The following is a 17864-nucleotide window of genomic DNA, read 5'->3' on the forward strand; positions in this document are numbered from 1 at the left end:
TTGCCTCGAATTATGCGATTATTCGATTTTGGTAGGAATTATGCGCAAAATTATGCTAGCATAATCTGTCAAGGCCTAGTATAGCCTACCCCTGGCCCTATGCCCTACTACGATTGACTACTGCTTGACTTGAGAACGGCCCTATTGTACTACTTACTAGTACTACTACTTCAAGTACATGTACTAGTATAGTACACCCAGTTTGTTATCAAAATAAAGTCAACGTTCTCAGTAGTATACGTATCTCATATTGACTGAGTACGAGGTCAGTATAGGAAATAAAAGCCGAGTAAAAGACCGAGGCGAAGCCGAGGTCTTTTACGAGGTTTTTATTTCCTATACTGACCAATTACCGGCCAAGTACGAAGTCAATATTAGATTTATCACGACAAACAGTCCGTATTTCAAATTCCAGAACGATAACCTCATGAATCCCGGTTTTATGATTGCACAACCGTTGCACCACCACCTACTCATGCAGTGACCATGCTGCACTAGGCACCGTTCAACTGCGCAACCCCAAGCAGTCAAATAAGCAGTCAATAATTATAGCCCTAAGGAGTGAAATATGCAGGAATATTTGACTGCTTAGGTATGGCAAAAATCTATGTGAGTCAATACTAAGGGAGTGATGATGTATTTACTATAGTACTGCAGAAGGCCCCCGTTTTCACAGTACGATATTCGCGATCGAGTCATGGTCAACAGCTAGCTACACACTAACCATGCTAACAGCAGCAGTTTTCTATGTGACCTGTCACCTTCACAATCATGTCAGTGGAGGCATCACCATGATCACGCCATGCTGTTGAAACAACCGTGACATAGGTCATATGCATAGCCAACTGCAGCTAGCATAGCTAATCATCTGCCATGATCTGGCCACTCTGCCTAGGCAAAACAGACAGTGCTAGTGACTCGTGAGTGAGCTCGGTAGCACCGCAGTTTGTACAAATCGATCAGTGGAAGTGCGATGTTGAAGTGATGTCTTCTCGCAGCCGGCTGGAAACAAGTCGGGCAGGTCTGCAGATGTAGAACTTTTCACGATCACTTTAAAGTCTTTGGAGTTGTTCCACCACTCACGTCCGTAACAGGTACTTTTCCCAAATCGATCGCGTTGCTTTCTTTGCACTGTCAGTCTAGTAAGGACGAAGTCACGTTTGATCTGGAAGCCTAGGTCGTGGTGTGCAAGAGCGGATCGCTACCTACTGCGCGCTGGGATTGGATAGAAAAATATTACCGTTGCCCAACTCAGCTCCGGTAGGGGGCAATTGGAGGGAATTCTACTGCAAGATCAAGGCGTAGCGGAGCGTTGGCACTAGCTCGCAGATAGCTTAGCGATTGCTTCTGGAAGCCACTCTCGTAAAAAAAATTCCAAAGGCTTCATCACAACGCTTGGCACTGGCGATGACCTCCCAGAGTAGTGATGGTGTGGTGCGGCGCAGCATAGGTGACACGGTCGCAACGCAAGCGACATCCTCGCCCAACGTGGACGACAATGCGGCGTCCACTGCTCCTGCAGTGGGTGCGAAGACGGAGTTGAAAGAGGCGTATACGCAAGGTATGTTCGCACATACATGTACATGCGGAGAATACAGCACACAGGTACTCCGTACTCCCTGGATGACGACTTTACGATTAGCGGGGTGGGGCTTTATTGTTTTAGAAAGGAGTTTTTTTCTTCAGCTTTAAATACTGTCATGGCAAGCGAAATCTGACACTTCTAAGTACAGTCGACCTACCCTTATAACGATATTTGCGTCAGACCAAGAAATATTATTGTTACCGGTATAAGGGTAATATTGTATATATAGGGGCAACTGGTTCATTTCATACACATGCGTCATAATGCATGGATTTGTTCATTTTTTACACTCTTCATAGTGCTGGTTGTGTGCAGGAGGGTCTAGTCGGCTAAAGAGCGCAGCAACATTTTCTTCAATGGCCGAGACCTCTGTCGCACCCTGGAGTAAGAAAAATATCGTTATACGGGTAATCTCGTTGTAGAGGTTATCGTTATAAGAGTAGGTCGACTGTACTTGTCATATGGGATCGGGGACATCACCAATAATACAGTGCTGCCAACCTCCGTACTTTTCCGTATTTGTCCGGAAAATCACTCCTTCGTCGGCAGTATGGAATTTGAGCAAAATGGTACGGAAAATTGAAGAGGATCGATCAGTTACCGATATGTACGTAGAAGCATAGCAAGCGCAAGCTGAGCGATGAATAACCCTGTTCCAAAATGAGTGCATACCATGCTTCGACTGCATGTAACACAGCGTATCATGTTGTGGTACAAGTCACACATGTTTTGCACTAGCAAATCCAGTCACCGACAAGCATGTGGGTGTCAAAAAAGCACAATACAGGCAATGCACACGGCAGTACATTGGTAGTACGGAAAAACACTGCAAAATACGGATAATCAGAAGTCACAGTACGCAAAACAGACCCAGTTGGTTGGCAGCACTGCACCATGCAGTGTGCAGCCCCTACAGCCCTGCACACGTAGAGTATTGTGTTACATACAATCAAGAGTACATACCCCCCCCCCCCCCCCCCCCCCCCCCCCCCCAGAGTGTGCAATGCCTGATCCAGCTCTGCATACGGTATTGGTCGAGCATAGTCGGATCTTCTGATGTCATGCGTACTCTTCACAAAAGCGCAAGGCAGGGCACCGTTGTTTTTGATCCGAGAGTACCCGTGACTCCCCGGGTTCCCCTCAGATGCGTACGGTATTATGACGCAAAGACTGGATACCAATACTCCTTATGTGTACAAGTACGATGACTGTGAACTGTGTGTATCTATGCTGTGACCTTTCGACCTGTCTGGGATGCATACGGCTCTATTGTACAAATTTTAGTACGGTGCATTACATCATTGATGTCCGTTTGTGGCGCTGTCCCCTATGGCACGTGTCGGATTTCGCTTGCCACGACTGTACATGCATCTGTATACAGCAATGTGATCAACTACATACGTACTGTTAAACTTCTACACATGCAGGTCAACACTCCCCACAACCTAATCTAGAGGACCACACAAAAAATGCCTTATGTGATAGATACGTTGTAGAGAAAATAATCATGACTGTATGGAGCTTTTTCAAGGACGCGACAGCGTGCCCGTCACGTCAGCGGCACTCGCCCCGAGATTGTGGTGAACAGGTCTCACATTGAAAAGTATATGAAATGTGAAAGGTTCGTCTGCACCAGCGATTCTGCTTCAAGTGTTCTTTTTCGCCCGAGCCATGGAAGGGCTTCCTAGCAGCTGCTCTAAGTCAACACGAGTGTCGGACATCAAGTTCAGCATTATCCTAGTGCTTCTTTCGCCTCCACGCGTCCACTCCCGCACAAACTCAATGTAACCCGGGCTTCGCCTGTTCACCAGTGATTCTAATTTCCTCGCATGTGATCCCAAAAAGTGACTGTTGGTCTGTCCTTGAAAAAGCTCTATACTGCAATGCAATAATAAACAAAATTCTGAATTGTCATCCCCATTCCCCTAACACATGGCATTTTGAAGTAACGAAAACCAGGAAGCAACGACCTAGTTCCAATGCCACACTTTACATGGTACAAAACGATCAGAATGCATGCACCATGAAGTACCGTTGTGTATGTATGTATGTGTATGTGCATGTGTGTGTGTGTGTGTGTGTGTGTGTGTGTGTGTACCTGTGCATGCGTGTTTTGCGTACCGGAATCTGTTTCGTTCGGTTCCCATAGGGAAGCGAAACTTCGAAATTGTTAGCCTCTCGTCGTTTCTGCTTCTTAAGGCGGTCGTCTTGTGCTATCTTGGTTATCATTGGAGAATGGCTAACCCTATCTGGGTCCTGACATACATGCGTAAGTTATGCTGTTCCGATTAACAATATTAGTTTTGCCACTAGCACATCATCCCAACGTTGCTAAGGTTTGAATCGGTTCATGAACGTTTGTCGGTTGAGACTTTTATGTGAATCTACATGGCTGATCGTCACAATAGTTGAGATCACTATCGTCATATTCAGGATGCATTGAAGCTGTTGTCACACTGTATGCCATGCACAGTGAATGCATTCAGTCGTCTTCAAAAGATGTCACGGATCAATACTGTAATACCGTAAAAGTCCGTATTTACTTTCGAATTTAGTGACCTCACCCGTACTAACTTTCGGGCGGGTACTGACTTTCGGGCACGAACCAACTTTCGGATCTGACTTGTGTGTAGTGGAGAAGTCGTTTTCATGTCGATGTACATGCTACGTGCTGCATGTGCGCACCGCACCGGTACTTATTTCGGGCAGTATGTTTATCGGGCTTGACTTGACTTCAACAGACAGAGCCAAAAGAATGAAGGGGGTATTTCTTTCAGGCAGGTACTTATTTACGGACTTTTACGGTACTGCTGCGTGCTCTTGCGCGCGCGCGCGTGCGTGCGTGTGTGTGTGCGTGCGTGTGTGTGTGTGTGTGTGTGTGTGTGTGTGTGTGTGTGTGTGCTTGTGTGTGTGTGTGTGTGTGCGTGCGCACGTGTGTGTGTGTGTGTGTAAAATGAAAAATAAGGATTCACTGGCCAGAAAAAGTCACTTCAAACAGCTGTGTGGTGGATACCGGGCTAAAAATAGTGGCGGTCAATTCATCAGCCTTGCAAGCTGTTGAATGGTGTAATCCCAGCACAAGTTGCTATGTCTAACATAGCTGTTCGCTATCATCGCTCCCGCGATGGGCATGTCTGAGGTCTGAGGTGTGTGTGTGTGTGTGTGTATGTGTTTACTTGGCTGTTAGATGAGTGTAAGAGAAACAATGTACTTGGTATTTGTTTGTTGAATGTTCACTTCACTTTAGTGTGACCTGTAACACGGTGTGTGCGGCTGCTCCTCTTTTGCAGTTGGTGGCATCCTGGCGGCTGACTTCCTCAGCGGTGTCGTACACTGGCTCTGTGACTCCTATGGGTCTGTCAACATGCCCGTATTTGGAAAGGTAATGCTTTGCGAAAGGATAAGGCCGGCATTCTTTTTAAAAGAAGTGCATTTTTTTCTGAGAGAATTCAGAACAAAATTCAGAAAATTTCGAGAATCTGCGACAAACCGGAAAAGTGCTGGTTTAGGACTTGTACCTTGAAAATTACCAAATAGGCTCTCTAAACTCTCCCAACTTCGGAGGCGGTAGAAACGTTATGCGGGTATCTTAAAAGATACCCGCATTTATGGGCCGAGACATGCAGGCGACCATTCCGAAAACTCTCTCTCTCTCTCTCTCTCTCTCTCTCCCTGTGTAAGCTGAAAGGATGGTGAAACTCTGGTATCCTTTCTGAGGGGTCCGTCGACAGTGAAAACTCACATCACATGGTGTACACTCCTGGCCAATTTCAAAGTTAGCGAGCAGTGGCGTAGAAAAAACAGCTTTCCCCTGACAGAAACCTACTCAGCTTATGAAATTCAGCAGCATGATCACGTCCGATATTCGGACTGCGCGCACTCTGGCCTTCCTTGTACGGAATACAGAGTGTACCTGAAACGCGTGATGTGAGTTTTCGCCTTCTGAAACCCCGTATGCACAGTTTCACACTCTTGGGAGATTATTTCTCTCTTAGTCAGGTGCATAGTTGCACATCATGTATTGAGCATGTTAGCAGCTGTTTGAAACTCTGTTGTCATGGTTTCGACCCCCTCCCTGCCCTTCCTTGTGTTGTCCGTAGGCATTCATCCGCTCGTTCCGAGAGCACCATGTTGACCCAACGGCCATTACGCGTCATGACGTCATTGAGTGCAACGCGGACAGCTGCATGACCATGGTGCCAGTACTCGGCTTCATGTGCTATAACTTTGCGCTGTACGACGATGACATCATCCAGCCGCGCTACCACCTGTTCGTCCTGCTGAGCTGGCTGGCGTTCTTCGTGGCGTTCACCAACCAGTTTCACAAGTGGTCGCACACCTACGGCGAAGTGCCCAAGTGGGTGGAAGTCCTGCAGGTGAGTGGGGTGTCTACAGGTAGTCCATGGACGCTATCCACTAGTGGTGGGGGTCCGGGGAGGGTGTGTGCGGGGGAGAGGGCGGGGGGGGGGGGGGGGGATTTCTTCAGATTGAACTCATGGATGCTATCCACTAGTGATGGGGTTGGGGGAGGGTTGGGGAGGGGGGGGGGTAATGTCTGGGAGCTGGGCTTGCTCGCTAGTGACACATCGCTCTACGCATATCTTTAGGTGTGTTGTAGACACGCTATCATGGCGGCTTTCACCGATGAAACCTTTAGCTTAACCTTTGTGTTAGTGAAGACAGCAGCAGCGGCAGTGGTTCTGGTATTTCTACAGGTCTGCAGCATAGGAGCAGTACAACACATGACATGGGTATGCGAGTGTTGCCCAGTCCACAGGATATCACACCTAGGAGGCATGCACACAATATGAACCCCTTGATCAGCAGCAGAGTGCGTGTTTGACTATAGTACAAACCAATAGACTGATTGGGCATGATGATGATGACAGCATAGCACACGGAGGAGTATCAAGCAAGGCTTACATACACTTTTAGACTGTGATCAGACAATAGGGCTTGAAAGTGCTAAACGTCATCCACGTCAGGCGAAATTACTGGTCAGTCGGCGACACGCATTTTTCACAAAAATTTGCGTTTCACCGGCTGGGAGAGTATGCGTGTACTCGAGTCTCATCCTGAGCACGTTTTTTCTTCTTTTTTTCAGCTCCAGTTTAGCTGTATTTTTCATTGCAAAGCCGTCCTCGATTGTTGTGTTCGTTGTTCAAACGAAGTGGACATCCAATCATGAAGGCAGAGGACATAGGAGCCTGATTGGAGTTTCTCGTGGCATAGGACGGCCACACAGAGACACTTTGGGATTTTCTGAATATAAAATACCGTACGCACGATGCTGAGATCAATTTGTGCGATATCAAATTGTTTGTGATCTACCACATCGAGCAGAACGGGATCCAGACACAAGCTTACCGACGGTTAGGCTGCCGACCTGACTGGCTGGACAAATGATCCCTGGCTTCACCATACGCCAGAAGTCGGACACCATGTCCTTTGCCGCGACGTCCATCTCCAAAAAGAACTCCATCTTCGTCGTGAAAAGGCTTGAAATACTCAATATTCAACCGAGATTCGCGGTCTCACCCTTTCTCAGATCGAATCATTTTTTGTTGTAGCAGTTGCAGGGCAGATCCCCGCCACTACTTCAACAGAAGATGGCTCCAAAGCATGCCTGGAACAAGCCATATCGAGGTTGCAAGGCACCCCTCTCAGCACTTTTTTTGAAGAAATTCGAAATTTCAATGGTGGAAGATGTACTATGAAGAGAATTTCAAAAAGTATGTTTCGCGGAGCGATCGCTCAACCTACGTCATTCAAACTTTGCAGGATGGTTCAGACGTACATGCTAGGCATGGAACCACAGAAGATGATATCATAGCTGACACACAGAGTCACACACACAGCAGATTCGTGTGCACAGATACTATATTAGTGGACGTCGTCATCTTCTTCCCGCTGATCTCAAATGTACTATGACGTGCTATTTCGCCTGACGGTCCGGAGTGATGGCAACTCTAACTGTAGTTTTGGATCTATTTCGATTCAGTTGTTGTATGGATACATACACGTTGGGGTGGTTCAAGTTCCCTTTACATCAGGGTGACACATCAACCTGTAGTGACTGGACTCTGCCCTCCCGGTCAGGGACTCACTCCTGCTACAGACATATTCACACCGGCGTGCGCCACGAGGGGCCTACCCCACCACACACTGTACTTCGCTATGGGCAGAGCGGATCCAGAAGTCGCAAGTTGTCTTCACATGACTTCTGACTTCACTTTCAAGACCTGCTCTGAAATCGAACTCCATGGGCAGACTAAGGGAGATGGGAAGGAATGCGGCTTGTTAGCCTGGTTTATCGTCACATGCCATACTTGCTCTGTTGTAAGAGAAGCCGAGCTCCATTGCTGGCACAGTTTCTAGTAAAAGTGCCCGGCTGGTCCAATACACTTTGAAATATTCCTACGGATATCGTAGCAAAGTCTCTATATCTTAAACTCAGGGCTTGCAATTGGAGTGATCTGGGAAAATACTACCCTTTGCCATGTCACAATTAGAATTATGGGGAACTGATTGTGAACAATTTTGAACCGATATGCAAAACCACCAGAAGGCCCACTCCACTCTTCACTCCGGAGAGGCAAAATGTGACTTTTTCTCCACTACAAGTGTCTGTCTGGGCATGCTGTGTGGGTCACGTTGAAATTTTAGAAGCACGCATACACGCTCCAACACAAGTACGACCTTCATTACGAGCTCATGGTAGATGGGTGTTGCAAAGGGTATAAGCACGACGCCTATTTATTATGGCATGCTCTCTTGCTGTCTCTCATGTGTCATTTCTAATTCTCAGGATTATCACGTGATCTTGCCGAAGAAGCACCACAAGGTGCACCACGTGGCGCCGCACGCCACATACTTCTGTATCACCACCGGCTGGCTGAACCACCCGCTGGAGTACATTGGTTTCTGGACGGCCATCGAGGCTGGTATTCAGTTGACCACTGGATACCGTGCCCGGGAGGACGACCTATCATGGGCTAGCAAGCCAAAGTAATGCCTAGCGCAAGATGTGCTCCGTTTAACCAAAAGACCAAATGGCCCGTGCTGTGCTATTTTGCTGTTGTAACTGTTAAAAAAGTACTTATTCATCATTTTGACGACTGCCTGTGGGTATGCGAACGAGTATTTATTTGCGTGAACAATGTTTGCCTGTGTTTGTTAGAGCTAGAGCGGTACCTGTGCATGGGGCAACCCATCCGTCAACGGTTGTCCACAAAAGTAAGTTGCAGATAGATCTGATGCAGAAAATTTCCAACAGCTGCTGAAGCAGTGCTCAGTATGCTGAAGTTAGGTCCTTTGAGTAGATCTTGTATCTCGCATGTTTGGCTCATCTTCCAAACATGTCGCTGTGTGCCTGACCGGACTGTCGCTTCTTGAATTCATATTTTCTTTTCGAGTACAATAGTATAGTGCTTGGTATGTCCGGTCATGCTGTTTGTCAAGATAGTGCTGTTGGTTTCGCATCACAGCGTTTCGTATTTTTCAAATTATAGAATACCCTTCCCAAAGTGAAATAGCTTTGGTTTGACGATATTGCTAAGAGAATTGAATATCTATTGGAGGGTTGTGAAGTTCACTTGCTATTCTGAAATTTCTAAATCACTATTTTTAGCTCGTACATCATACAGAGTACGGTTGTTTAGAGTAATAATATTATTCCCGTAGCTATGCAGAAGACGTTACTTCAGTAACGTCTGGCGCTAGCCAGGGTCCACACAGCTTTAATTTGGTATTTGTGTGTTTGTTTGTGTGTTTGTGTCACGCCTGGCGCTATCCCGTATTTGCCCCGTACCGTACCGTACCATCAAACACAGCTGGCCACATACAGCTGGCCGCAATATTCGAATAGGGCTTTCAAACGCAAGATCATAACGTGAAGCAACTTGGAAGAATAGGTATGAATGCGAAGTGTATGGGGGAATGCATGTAGGGCGATAGTGCGGGTTCGAATCCCAGGATATGCCTGAAAAAAAAAAATAGGAGAATTGAAAAATTTATAACATCCCTATGCTTTTTTTGCCGTCATCAAGGCGGTAGACGGTGTCGTATTACCCTCAATCGTACCTGTCCCGTACCTATCCCGTACCGTACCATCAAAGACGGCTGGCCACAATGCATATTCAAATAGGGCTTTCAAATGCAAGATCATAACGTGAAGCAACTTGGAAGAATTAGTATGTATGCGAAGTGTATCGGGGGATGCATGTAGGGCGCGCGATAGTGCGGGTTCGAATCCCAGGTTATGTCTTAAAAAAAGGAGTATTTTTAAGAATAGGTCATCAAGGCAAAAAAGCATAGCGTAGGGCCCTGAGCTTCCAAGCTCTCTCGTTATCTCGGACCTACTTGTACTACATCACGTATTTGGTGTTATGTGTCTTACTCGTCTTAATACCCATTTTTTAGTCGTCTTGTGTCTCCACGTGTGCTTTTAAAATTATTTGTTGCAAGGAGTATCTTCTTTTTCCATGGTTAATATGATAATAATTACTATAGGCCACTCTAAGATTCTATGTCATGGGGGGGGGGGGGGGGGGTGGGGGCTAGGGCGACGACTATACAATGATGTACTAATACCTATAGGAGCGCTAGTACATGTACTAGATAGATGTGAACACTCTAAGCAGTGACCTGTATACTCAGAGTTGCTAGCTTACAACGCATGTGCGCGATTGTCTAGGAGTAAAGCAAAGGCGTTGCGTGCATGGTGGTGAGAGTGTTGTGTGTATGCTTGTCACAGAAAAACAAAAATGTTGAAAACTTAGACCATGGAGTGTTAGTTCTGAGGGTGAGAGTGTGTGCATTGCTACCCACACGGGCGGCAGAACTATAGCAACGGTTTTGGCCAGTACATGTGTGTCCTATGCAGGCAGCTATGCCAAGTCTGTCTGTGTTGATTAGTGCCACACTGACGAGTAGCTCACACTGTGGAAAATACCGGTAGTTCTGCTTGTGTGCTAGAACCTACTAACACGTACTGGTTGGGCGCAGCGCATGCAGCAGCAGCACTACATTACCACTAGCGTATCACGGCTCCACTTCGCAGCGCTGCTTTACCACTAACGCATCACGGCTCCACTTCGCAGCACTGCATTGCCACTATAGTGCATCACGGCTCCACTTCCCATGGCCACCCACCATTGCTACTCGGAAGTCCAATGGCATGGTTGTGCATCTGTATAGCATGATACATGACTTCATCCTCTGTCAGTCGGGACCGTTCTGGGGGGCCTGTGCTTGGGGAACACACGGGCAGCTCGTGTGGTCCGGGTGGCGATGGTGGGACATTGTCAGGTGAATCTGGTGGTGACTGAGTATTCATGATCTCGGCATGAGCTGTGCGATGGCTTGCACAGCTCTGTACAGAGTGATTAGCAGGATCCCGATCATGATGGTGAGTGTGTAGCAGTGGTGATCTGCTGCGGTCGGAGTCACTGCTCACCGGCAGAGTGGGAATGCTGACTACTGGGTTGTCGGCTCTGTGTCTCACCACACCTAGCTCGGGTGCTTTTACTGAAATGTGCACTCCCGTGGTTGCTTGATTGTTGTCACTGGTAGATGGCGGTGTGAGTGGAAACCAATTGGCATCATCCCACAAATCCTCACTGTTGAATCCATCATCATATTCTTTTAGCTTGGCCTCTTGTGGTGCTGTGGCCATCTCTTCTGGGACGTTTGCGATCGTCTGCTCTGGCGCTGGAGACTTGGTTGGCGAGTTCTCTACCCTGGGTTCCTGGTTGGCCTCCTCTTCTGTTTCCTCCTCCTCCTCGCTGCTCTCACGTTTCTTCTTCCATGTGTCGATATCCTCGCCATTGTACATTGCTATCAACTCCTGGGATGAGTAGTCCACGCATTCGTCTGGGTCAATGTTGAGCAGCTTGGCAAGATCCTTTTCTTCATCCTCGTCCTCCTCTTCAGCATGCGAGTCACTATCGGAATCCCATGTGTGCCGCCGCCGACGTTGCCTGTAGCGCTTTATGTAATCTGCGTTTGCAATAGAAGAGATAGAATGGAGGAAGGGGGGGGGGGGGGGGAGATGTCAAGAATAATAAAGACTGGCTTCAAAGCAGTGAGGCGACCCTAGCTCCGACAAATGATTTTCTAACGGAATTCAGAGCTCATACAAAAGTCACATTGCCCTTTTTCAAAGGTACGGGGGCGGCAGTTGCAGTGCCTTATGGTGGGGTGAGGGGACCCCAATGTGCAATGGAAGGTCCTGTCAGAACCTTGATGTAACGTACTTCGGCATGCAGGGAATGGAAGCAAATGTCCGGTATCCGAGTACATTGCATGCAGGGTTGGTCGCACGAGCCTCCAACCCGGCTCAGTTTATACACCCAACATGCCAAACGGATAAAAAAATAATCATTTTCGAGGATAAGCGTACAGCGTACCATGTATCGCGGTACATTCCGGCAGGGCAGTGGTGGAGCCGTCACAGCTCCACTCACACGTCAGTTCATCCCATGCTGCTATCCGAGGCCATCCTCAGCGGGACCACCAAAACGATAGGTACAGTGCTTCAAGTTTGTTTTTCCACGGTCCATTGTAACAGCAGTAACAGCGCCTATTATTTGTAGTCTTATGGAGGGAAAGTCGGTGCCATGGAAGGTGTATGTACTACAGTAATAGCCATCCTGGCAGCTTATCTGATTTTCACTGCACATCTCATATAAGTAGTGGTTGCGACTTCGGCGATGATTTGTAAGAAACGGAGCGTCTCTGTAAGTTTGTATCCCTGGTGATGTTTGTGCCTGGAGAGCACTATATAAGTGGTGCTCTTCAGGCACAATCTTCCTCAGCCTACTCAAGCTCAACTGATGAGGGGTGAATTCCCCGAAACACTGTGTATTGAGCAGGGAGTGGTGCTTTCTTGCAGGTTTGCCGAGTCGAAGGTTCGATGGACTTCTCGTGTGCTCTGGCTGGCAGTCGTGAGTCAGTCAAGTGTCAAGTAAAGTCGGCGGAATAGCGCGAGCTCCGGTGTGGGGAGCAAACCATTTCTTACATCTCATATACTTAGAAGAAATTTACATTGTTATTGTCTTTTTTCATTAGTTTGAGGGAAAGATGCAACTGTCTTTTCCCTACACAGCAGAAATAATGTGAGGGACTTACGTTCTTTGACAGTCCCTCTCATCATTTCGAGAAGCGTGTCACTAGGTGTCCTGGCGCTGGGCATCTGCCCAGTTTGGGCCGCAACCGATCCGTTCTTCTGCTGGGCATGTTGCTGCTTGTGAAGACTGCTTGACTGCCTGCTGGCAAGAGAAGACCTGCTGTTTGCTATACTTTGTGGGATTCCAGTGCTGGCTGGTGGCCCTTTCGCCACATTTTCCTTCCGTTGCCCCGCCGCTTCTTGATATTTCTGGGCGAACCATGGCCTGCTTGAGGTTGTGGATTGCATTCTCTGTGCTACATCATTGTAGTGGGTTGGATTTGATCTGGCTGTCGATTTATGGCCTGTTGAATCCTCCATCATTTTGAACAGTTTGGACTGTTTCTGCTGCCTGTTCTCTGTGCAAGGAAAACCAGAACCACATTGAACTCGGATGGTGAGCCAGTTTAATTATGTAAAAAAAAAGGAGAAGGACAAACTGCGACGAGTTATGGCTAAATGTCCGCCAACGTAACCAGATCATATACAGTCATGCAGCGAGTGCGACAAAATGGCACAAAACTATAATGATCTATATGCATATGATCTGGTTTCGTTGGTGGACAGTTAGTCATAACTCGTAACATTTTGTCCTCCTCCTTTTTTACCATAGAACAACATTAATTCACAGAAAAAGCCAACTCATCATGATGTAGAATTTGCTACAGAAACACTCATCTATTCTCCCCCCCCCCCTCCACACACACACAGACGACACACACACACATATGTACGTGCGTGCACACATACACACACACACGCACACACACACACACACACACACACACACACACACACACACACACACACACACACACACACACACACACACACACACATATATACACGTACAAGTGCATGCATCTCTAGTTTCGGAGGTACGATGCATTAGCAACAGCTCGTTTCCTATTTATTCAACATCCTTTGCTATGCTATTTTAAAAGCTGTCAGTGCATGAACTCTGGTCATGTGGCACTCGCCCTACTCCCTATGGCTAATAAAGCAACTCTTCTGTCATCGCTGGCTCGCAGTCAGTTTCACAAACAGCTTGAAACACATCTATTGCGATGCAGCTATCTTCAACTGAGAAAGAAACAGACGTCAACTCCACTATTTACAAGGAGCCCATTGCTCATTACCAGAGCATCCTGTAACGGAATCACAGCCATTCCGTTCCCCGGGACGCAGGACACAAAGTACAAGACTACGTAGTTTGTTTACATTGTTATATTGACATGACGGAAACCAAGGACTACGACATGACGGAAAAGCAGACTACACTCAAAGACCCGAACAAGAAGACTGACAAAGGACTCTCGACTACAACATCGCGCATGCTCATATCACACATACACGCGACTAGACGAAGACTGTTTGAGGACTGTCATCACACAGGAAAACAACACAATCATTAATGTTAACAACACCCATACAAACAAGGTGGGCATTGTTTTAACATTTTATAATTTCTGCATTGCCCTATAAAATAAGCTTGTGGAACTGTAGCTGACATACTTACTTGCGCGTTGCACTTTCAGCGCCATCTTCTTGTAATGCTCCAGCTGTGCTTCATGGTCGTATGGTCTCCTGCTGGGTGTCTCTCCACTCCAAACTGGCTGTCCATTTGCTGATGGTAAGTGCCCTGCTGGTCTTTGGTGTAATGCTGGTGTTCCCGAAGACTGGCCGTGACCAGAAGTGGACGGCAGCGATGACCCGTGAGAAGTTCTCCTAGTTGCACTGGACTGTGGGCGGACATCGTCTTTGGCAAATAGTAGCCTGGACATAGCGCTCGTTCTCATGGAAGACTGTAGATTATGACGCGTGGCAGAGTCGGAGTTTCTCAAGAGTCGATCCTGTCTGCAGTCAACGCATTGGCAAAGTTAATAGGATATGTGGAACTCACATGGTATGTATCCGGGTAAGAGAGAATGTACCCAGGTAAGAGAGAATGTACCCGGGTAAGAGAGAATGTACCCGGGTAAGAGAGAATGTACCCGGGTAAGAGAGAATGTACCCGGGTAAGAGAGAATGTACCCGGGTAAGATGCACGTCTGGTTAGCATGATCATTTTTTGACTCTAGGATTTCCTAGGATTTCCAAGGATTTCCTAGGATTTCCTACCATGATTATAGCGCATGTGCACAGATGCGATGCAATTTGATAGGACGTACAACTCGTGTATAACGGAATTCTCAGCATGTCTCCATAGAACCGACCTCATGTACTACATACCTTTGGTGTTTTGTACACCTTTACAGATGACAGGTACGTTTATGTTGACAGCGAGGAGGTGTAGGCTGTATGGGGCGCAGGAAACCGGGTTTGATGATACTAGCCATGTACATTTCTGAGCGCAATACATAGTTCCGAGCATTTTGACATACAGCACATGTGTGGCTTATTGGTTGGGCCCCGGGACTCAACTTTGCTTAGGAAGGATAGTATGTCCTTTTTTCCATTCCGGAAGGGGGTATGTCTCGTCATATTTCCTCTGTTTTGGCGGAATCAAGCACTGTGTGGCTTTGGTGAAGCTGTCAGAGTTATGTTTGAAGCTTTGAAACTGGGCGACTGCATGTGTATCTGTGTACCTCAGCATCAGCAAGTTGTTGGCATGGGTCTGAGAGGGTATTCCGTTTAGCAAAAAAAAAGCACACCCTGGAATATTTAGTTTGGGGTCACTTTCAGTTATGGGTGTTTTGCATGGAACGACTGGATGCACGGCACTTTGCAGTTTTATTCAGCTTTACAGTCATACTATTCATAAAATGTGTTCTGTCATATCCGGTACCAATGTACCCAGAGTCTTCAAGCGCAAAACACCACTTTCCCCGTGCAAGACATGGACGTACAGCGGTACGGAGGGGGGGGGGGGGGGGGGGGGGGGATCTTGAGCCACTATCATGAGTGGCAACATCCTACTTGCATGTCTCGGATACATGTACTGTCGCGGACATGGAAATCCGGTCGATTGATCGGGGCCGGCGCCCACAGCGCGTACAGAATGATGCCGTGCAGGGCACATGTTGATCCGATGCGACCAGCGCGCTGCAGCGCATAAAATGCATGTGTGTACCGCTTACCCACGGCTGCATGGCCAGCACCCTGGGACCGCTAGACGTGCGACCGGATTTCCATGTCCACAACAGTAGATAACAGTGACAGACAATGCACGCAGTGTTCATGCACTCAACCACTTCACAAATCAAAATATTCCTTTATCGCTTACATGGCCGTCTGCAACGGCGTCTCTTCGGGACGAATCCTCGCAGTACCACGCGGAGTTCTGTAGCCACAATGCACGATAGAGATGTTACAAACCACTGTGACTGTGGCCATTTCGTTGAAGGGTAAACGGTTGAATATTCATCACTTACTGAAATACAGCGACTAGCTATCTAAATACTTACTCCATGAAAAGGTTGAAGCCTGAGCTTTTCCTGCTCGCTGCCCGATTTTCCTCTCCTCTTTTTCCTCCTTGAGATCTGTTGAACATGGCGAATTTTCTGAGATTTCCTTCCGGGTTGTTTTCTAGCAAACTTCCTCTTGACTCTCACTGTTCACCTCAGTTGACGAAACTTCCATCCAAGCACACGACTTTGCAATCCGCAAGAACGTTCAAACCAAGAAGGACCTACTAATTTATTCACAGTTGCTCGTGCAAAAAATCTTCCGGAAGTTCCTGACTGGAGTATCAATTCTCTCCTGCAACAATCACTGGTCGCTGTGCTCGTACCTCAAGTAATAGAGAATAACTCCGATCGAAGGCTGTAGGAGTGAACAGCAATCGCCTTGTAGAAGGCCAAGGGAGGTTTGGATTGTTGGAATGGAAGTTTTTGATGGATTTATTTCGATTGAACAGCATGCTAGCCCTCCGGAGTTGAACTTTGACCTAGACTTTGAACCCGTAAGTATCCAAATACAGTACAATGTACATGATTGTCATTGACCATCGTGTACTCTGGAGCAGGGAGTGGCATTTTTACTACTCCCTAGATCCCTAGCCCTGCTCTTGACGGTTCATGTACCTGCGCTCGCTCGTCGTAGAACGTCTTCTGGTGACTAGTCTATCATATCATCAGTGGTTGTGTGTCACTCGAGTCATGTACAGTAGGTATCGGTTATAGCGTGGGTGTTTGAAAAACGACTTTCTATTCTTATTTCCGATATTTCTTACACACGATAAATCAAGTGTGGCATATCATTATGCATGTGCGAATGGGCAGGAAGATCATCGTACATGCAACGCAGTACTTCTGTGCATGTGGCTGGTCATAGTCGACCCATAGCCGGCATAGGCTTACCATGTGGCTATGCAACATGGGTCACATGACCACAACATTGGAATCTGCAGCACTACGACCCAACGAGAGTCAGATCAGAACGGAAATGGACAGATGTAATTACTACAGGCGATACACTTTGTACTAATCTGGCATGTTTCGCGACACAAAGTCCATTCTTACTCTTAGGACCGATATATTCTACTATGGGATAAAATTGCTTGTAAGAATAAATGTGCACTTGAAATCCTTGTTATGATTATGAAAACATGAGCGTTCATTCTTGTAGGCAGTATACCTTCTCTACACCACGAACAAGCAACGCCAGTCGTACTACTGACAAGCCTGTCAGCACCAAGTACGACTGGTCGATCGTACGTGAAGCCGCCAACCGCCACAGGAAGCCCGCGGATCTGCGTGGAGGTGAGAAAATAACACGCAGAGTTGTATTCGTTGGGGGCATCAATGATCAACTGCAGTGCTGATGATCTTGTTGCGTACTGTAGAAAGAAGAATGTGGAAGTAACTACTTAGTACTGGCTGTAAACTGATCCCCTCCAGAACAGTGTATGGCGCCGGCACGTTGTACGCACATCTGACAGTTGCTGAGCATGACGAAAGAAATGTTCTGGAAAACGATTTCTGGCCCGAGCATGTAACAGCACGAGAATGGAAGTTCAAGAACCCACCCCTCTCCAAGAAATCATAAACTGTGATGTTGAATCCACACGCACCCATCTTTTTTCCCACTAGGACCACATCGACACCATCATCTAACAGTGTGTCAGGGCAACTGAACCCAGATGCACCTACCTTCACTCTCCCATCACCA

The 17864-nt window shown here is 47.2% G+C and overlaps 2 protein-coding genes across 3 annotated transcripts; one reads left to right on the forward strand and one right to left on the reverse strand.

The window, feature by feature from the left end:
• Window positions 1-928: 928 nt before the first annotated feature.
• On the forward strand, window positions 929-9321 carry LOC135822855 (plasmanylethanolamine desaturase 1-like). Its single transcript, XM_065335693.1, has 5 exons — window positions 929-1561; window positions 3735-3854; window positions 4876-4967; window positions 5686-5961; window positions 8394-9321. The coding sequence occupies exons 1-5, from the start codon at window positions 1408-1410 to the stop codon at window positions 8595-8597; spliced, it is 846 nt and encodes a 281-aa protein (XP_065191765.1). The 5' UTR covers window positions 929-1407; the 3' UTR covers window positions 8598-9321.
• Window positions 9322-9861: 540 nt separating this feature from the next.
• Window positions 9862-16556, reverse strand: LOC135822854 (uncharacterized). 2 transcript variants are annotated; one of them, XM_065335690.1, is made up of 5 exons: window positions 16160-16556; window positions 15979-16035; window positions 14272-14609; window positions 12716-13111; window positions 9862-11584 (listed from the first exon to the last, which is right to left on the reverse strand). In XM_065335690.1, exons 1-5 carry the CDS (start codon window positions 16243-16245, stop codon window positions 10710-10712), a joined length of 1752 nt encoding a protein of 583 aa, XP_065191762.1. In that variant the 5' UTR covers window positions 16246-16556; the 3' UTR covers window positions 9862-10709. The 2 variants fall into 2 exon arrangements, with proteins under 2 accessions (XP_065191762.1, XP_065191764.1); XM_065335692.1 differs by lacking the exon at window positions 15979-16035.
• Between the last annotated feature and the right edge of the window lie 1308 nt (window positions 16557-17864).

This window comes from Sycon ciliatum, chromosome 8 (genome assembly GCF_964019385.1).
Source record: "Sycon ciliatum chromosome 8, ocSycCili1.1, whole genome shotgun sequence".
NCBI lineage: Eukaryota > Metazoa > Porifera > Calcarea > Leucosolenida > Sycettidae > Sycon > Sycon ciliatum.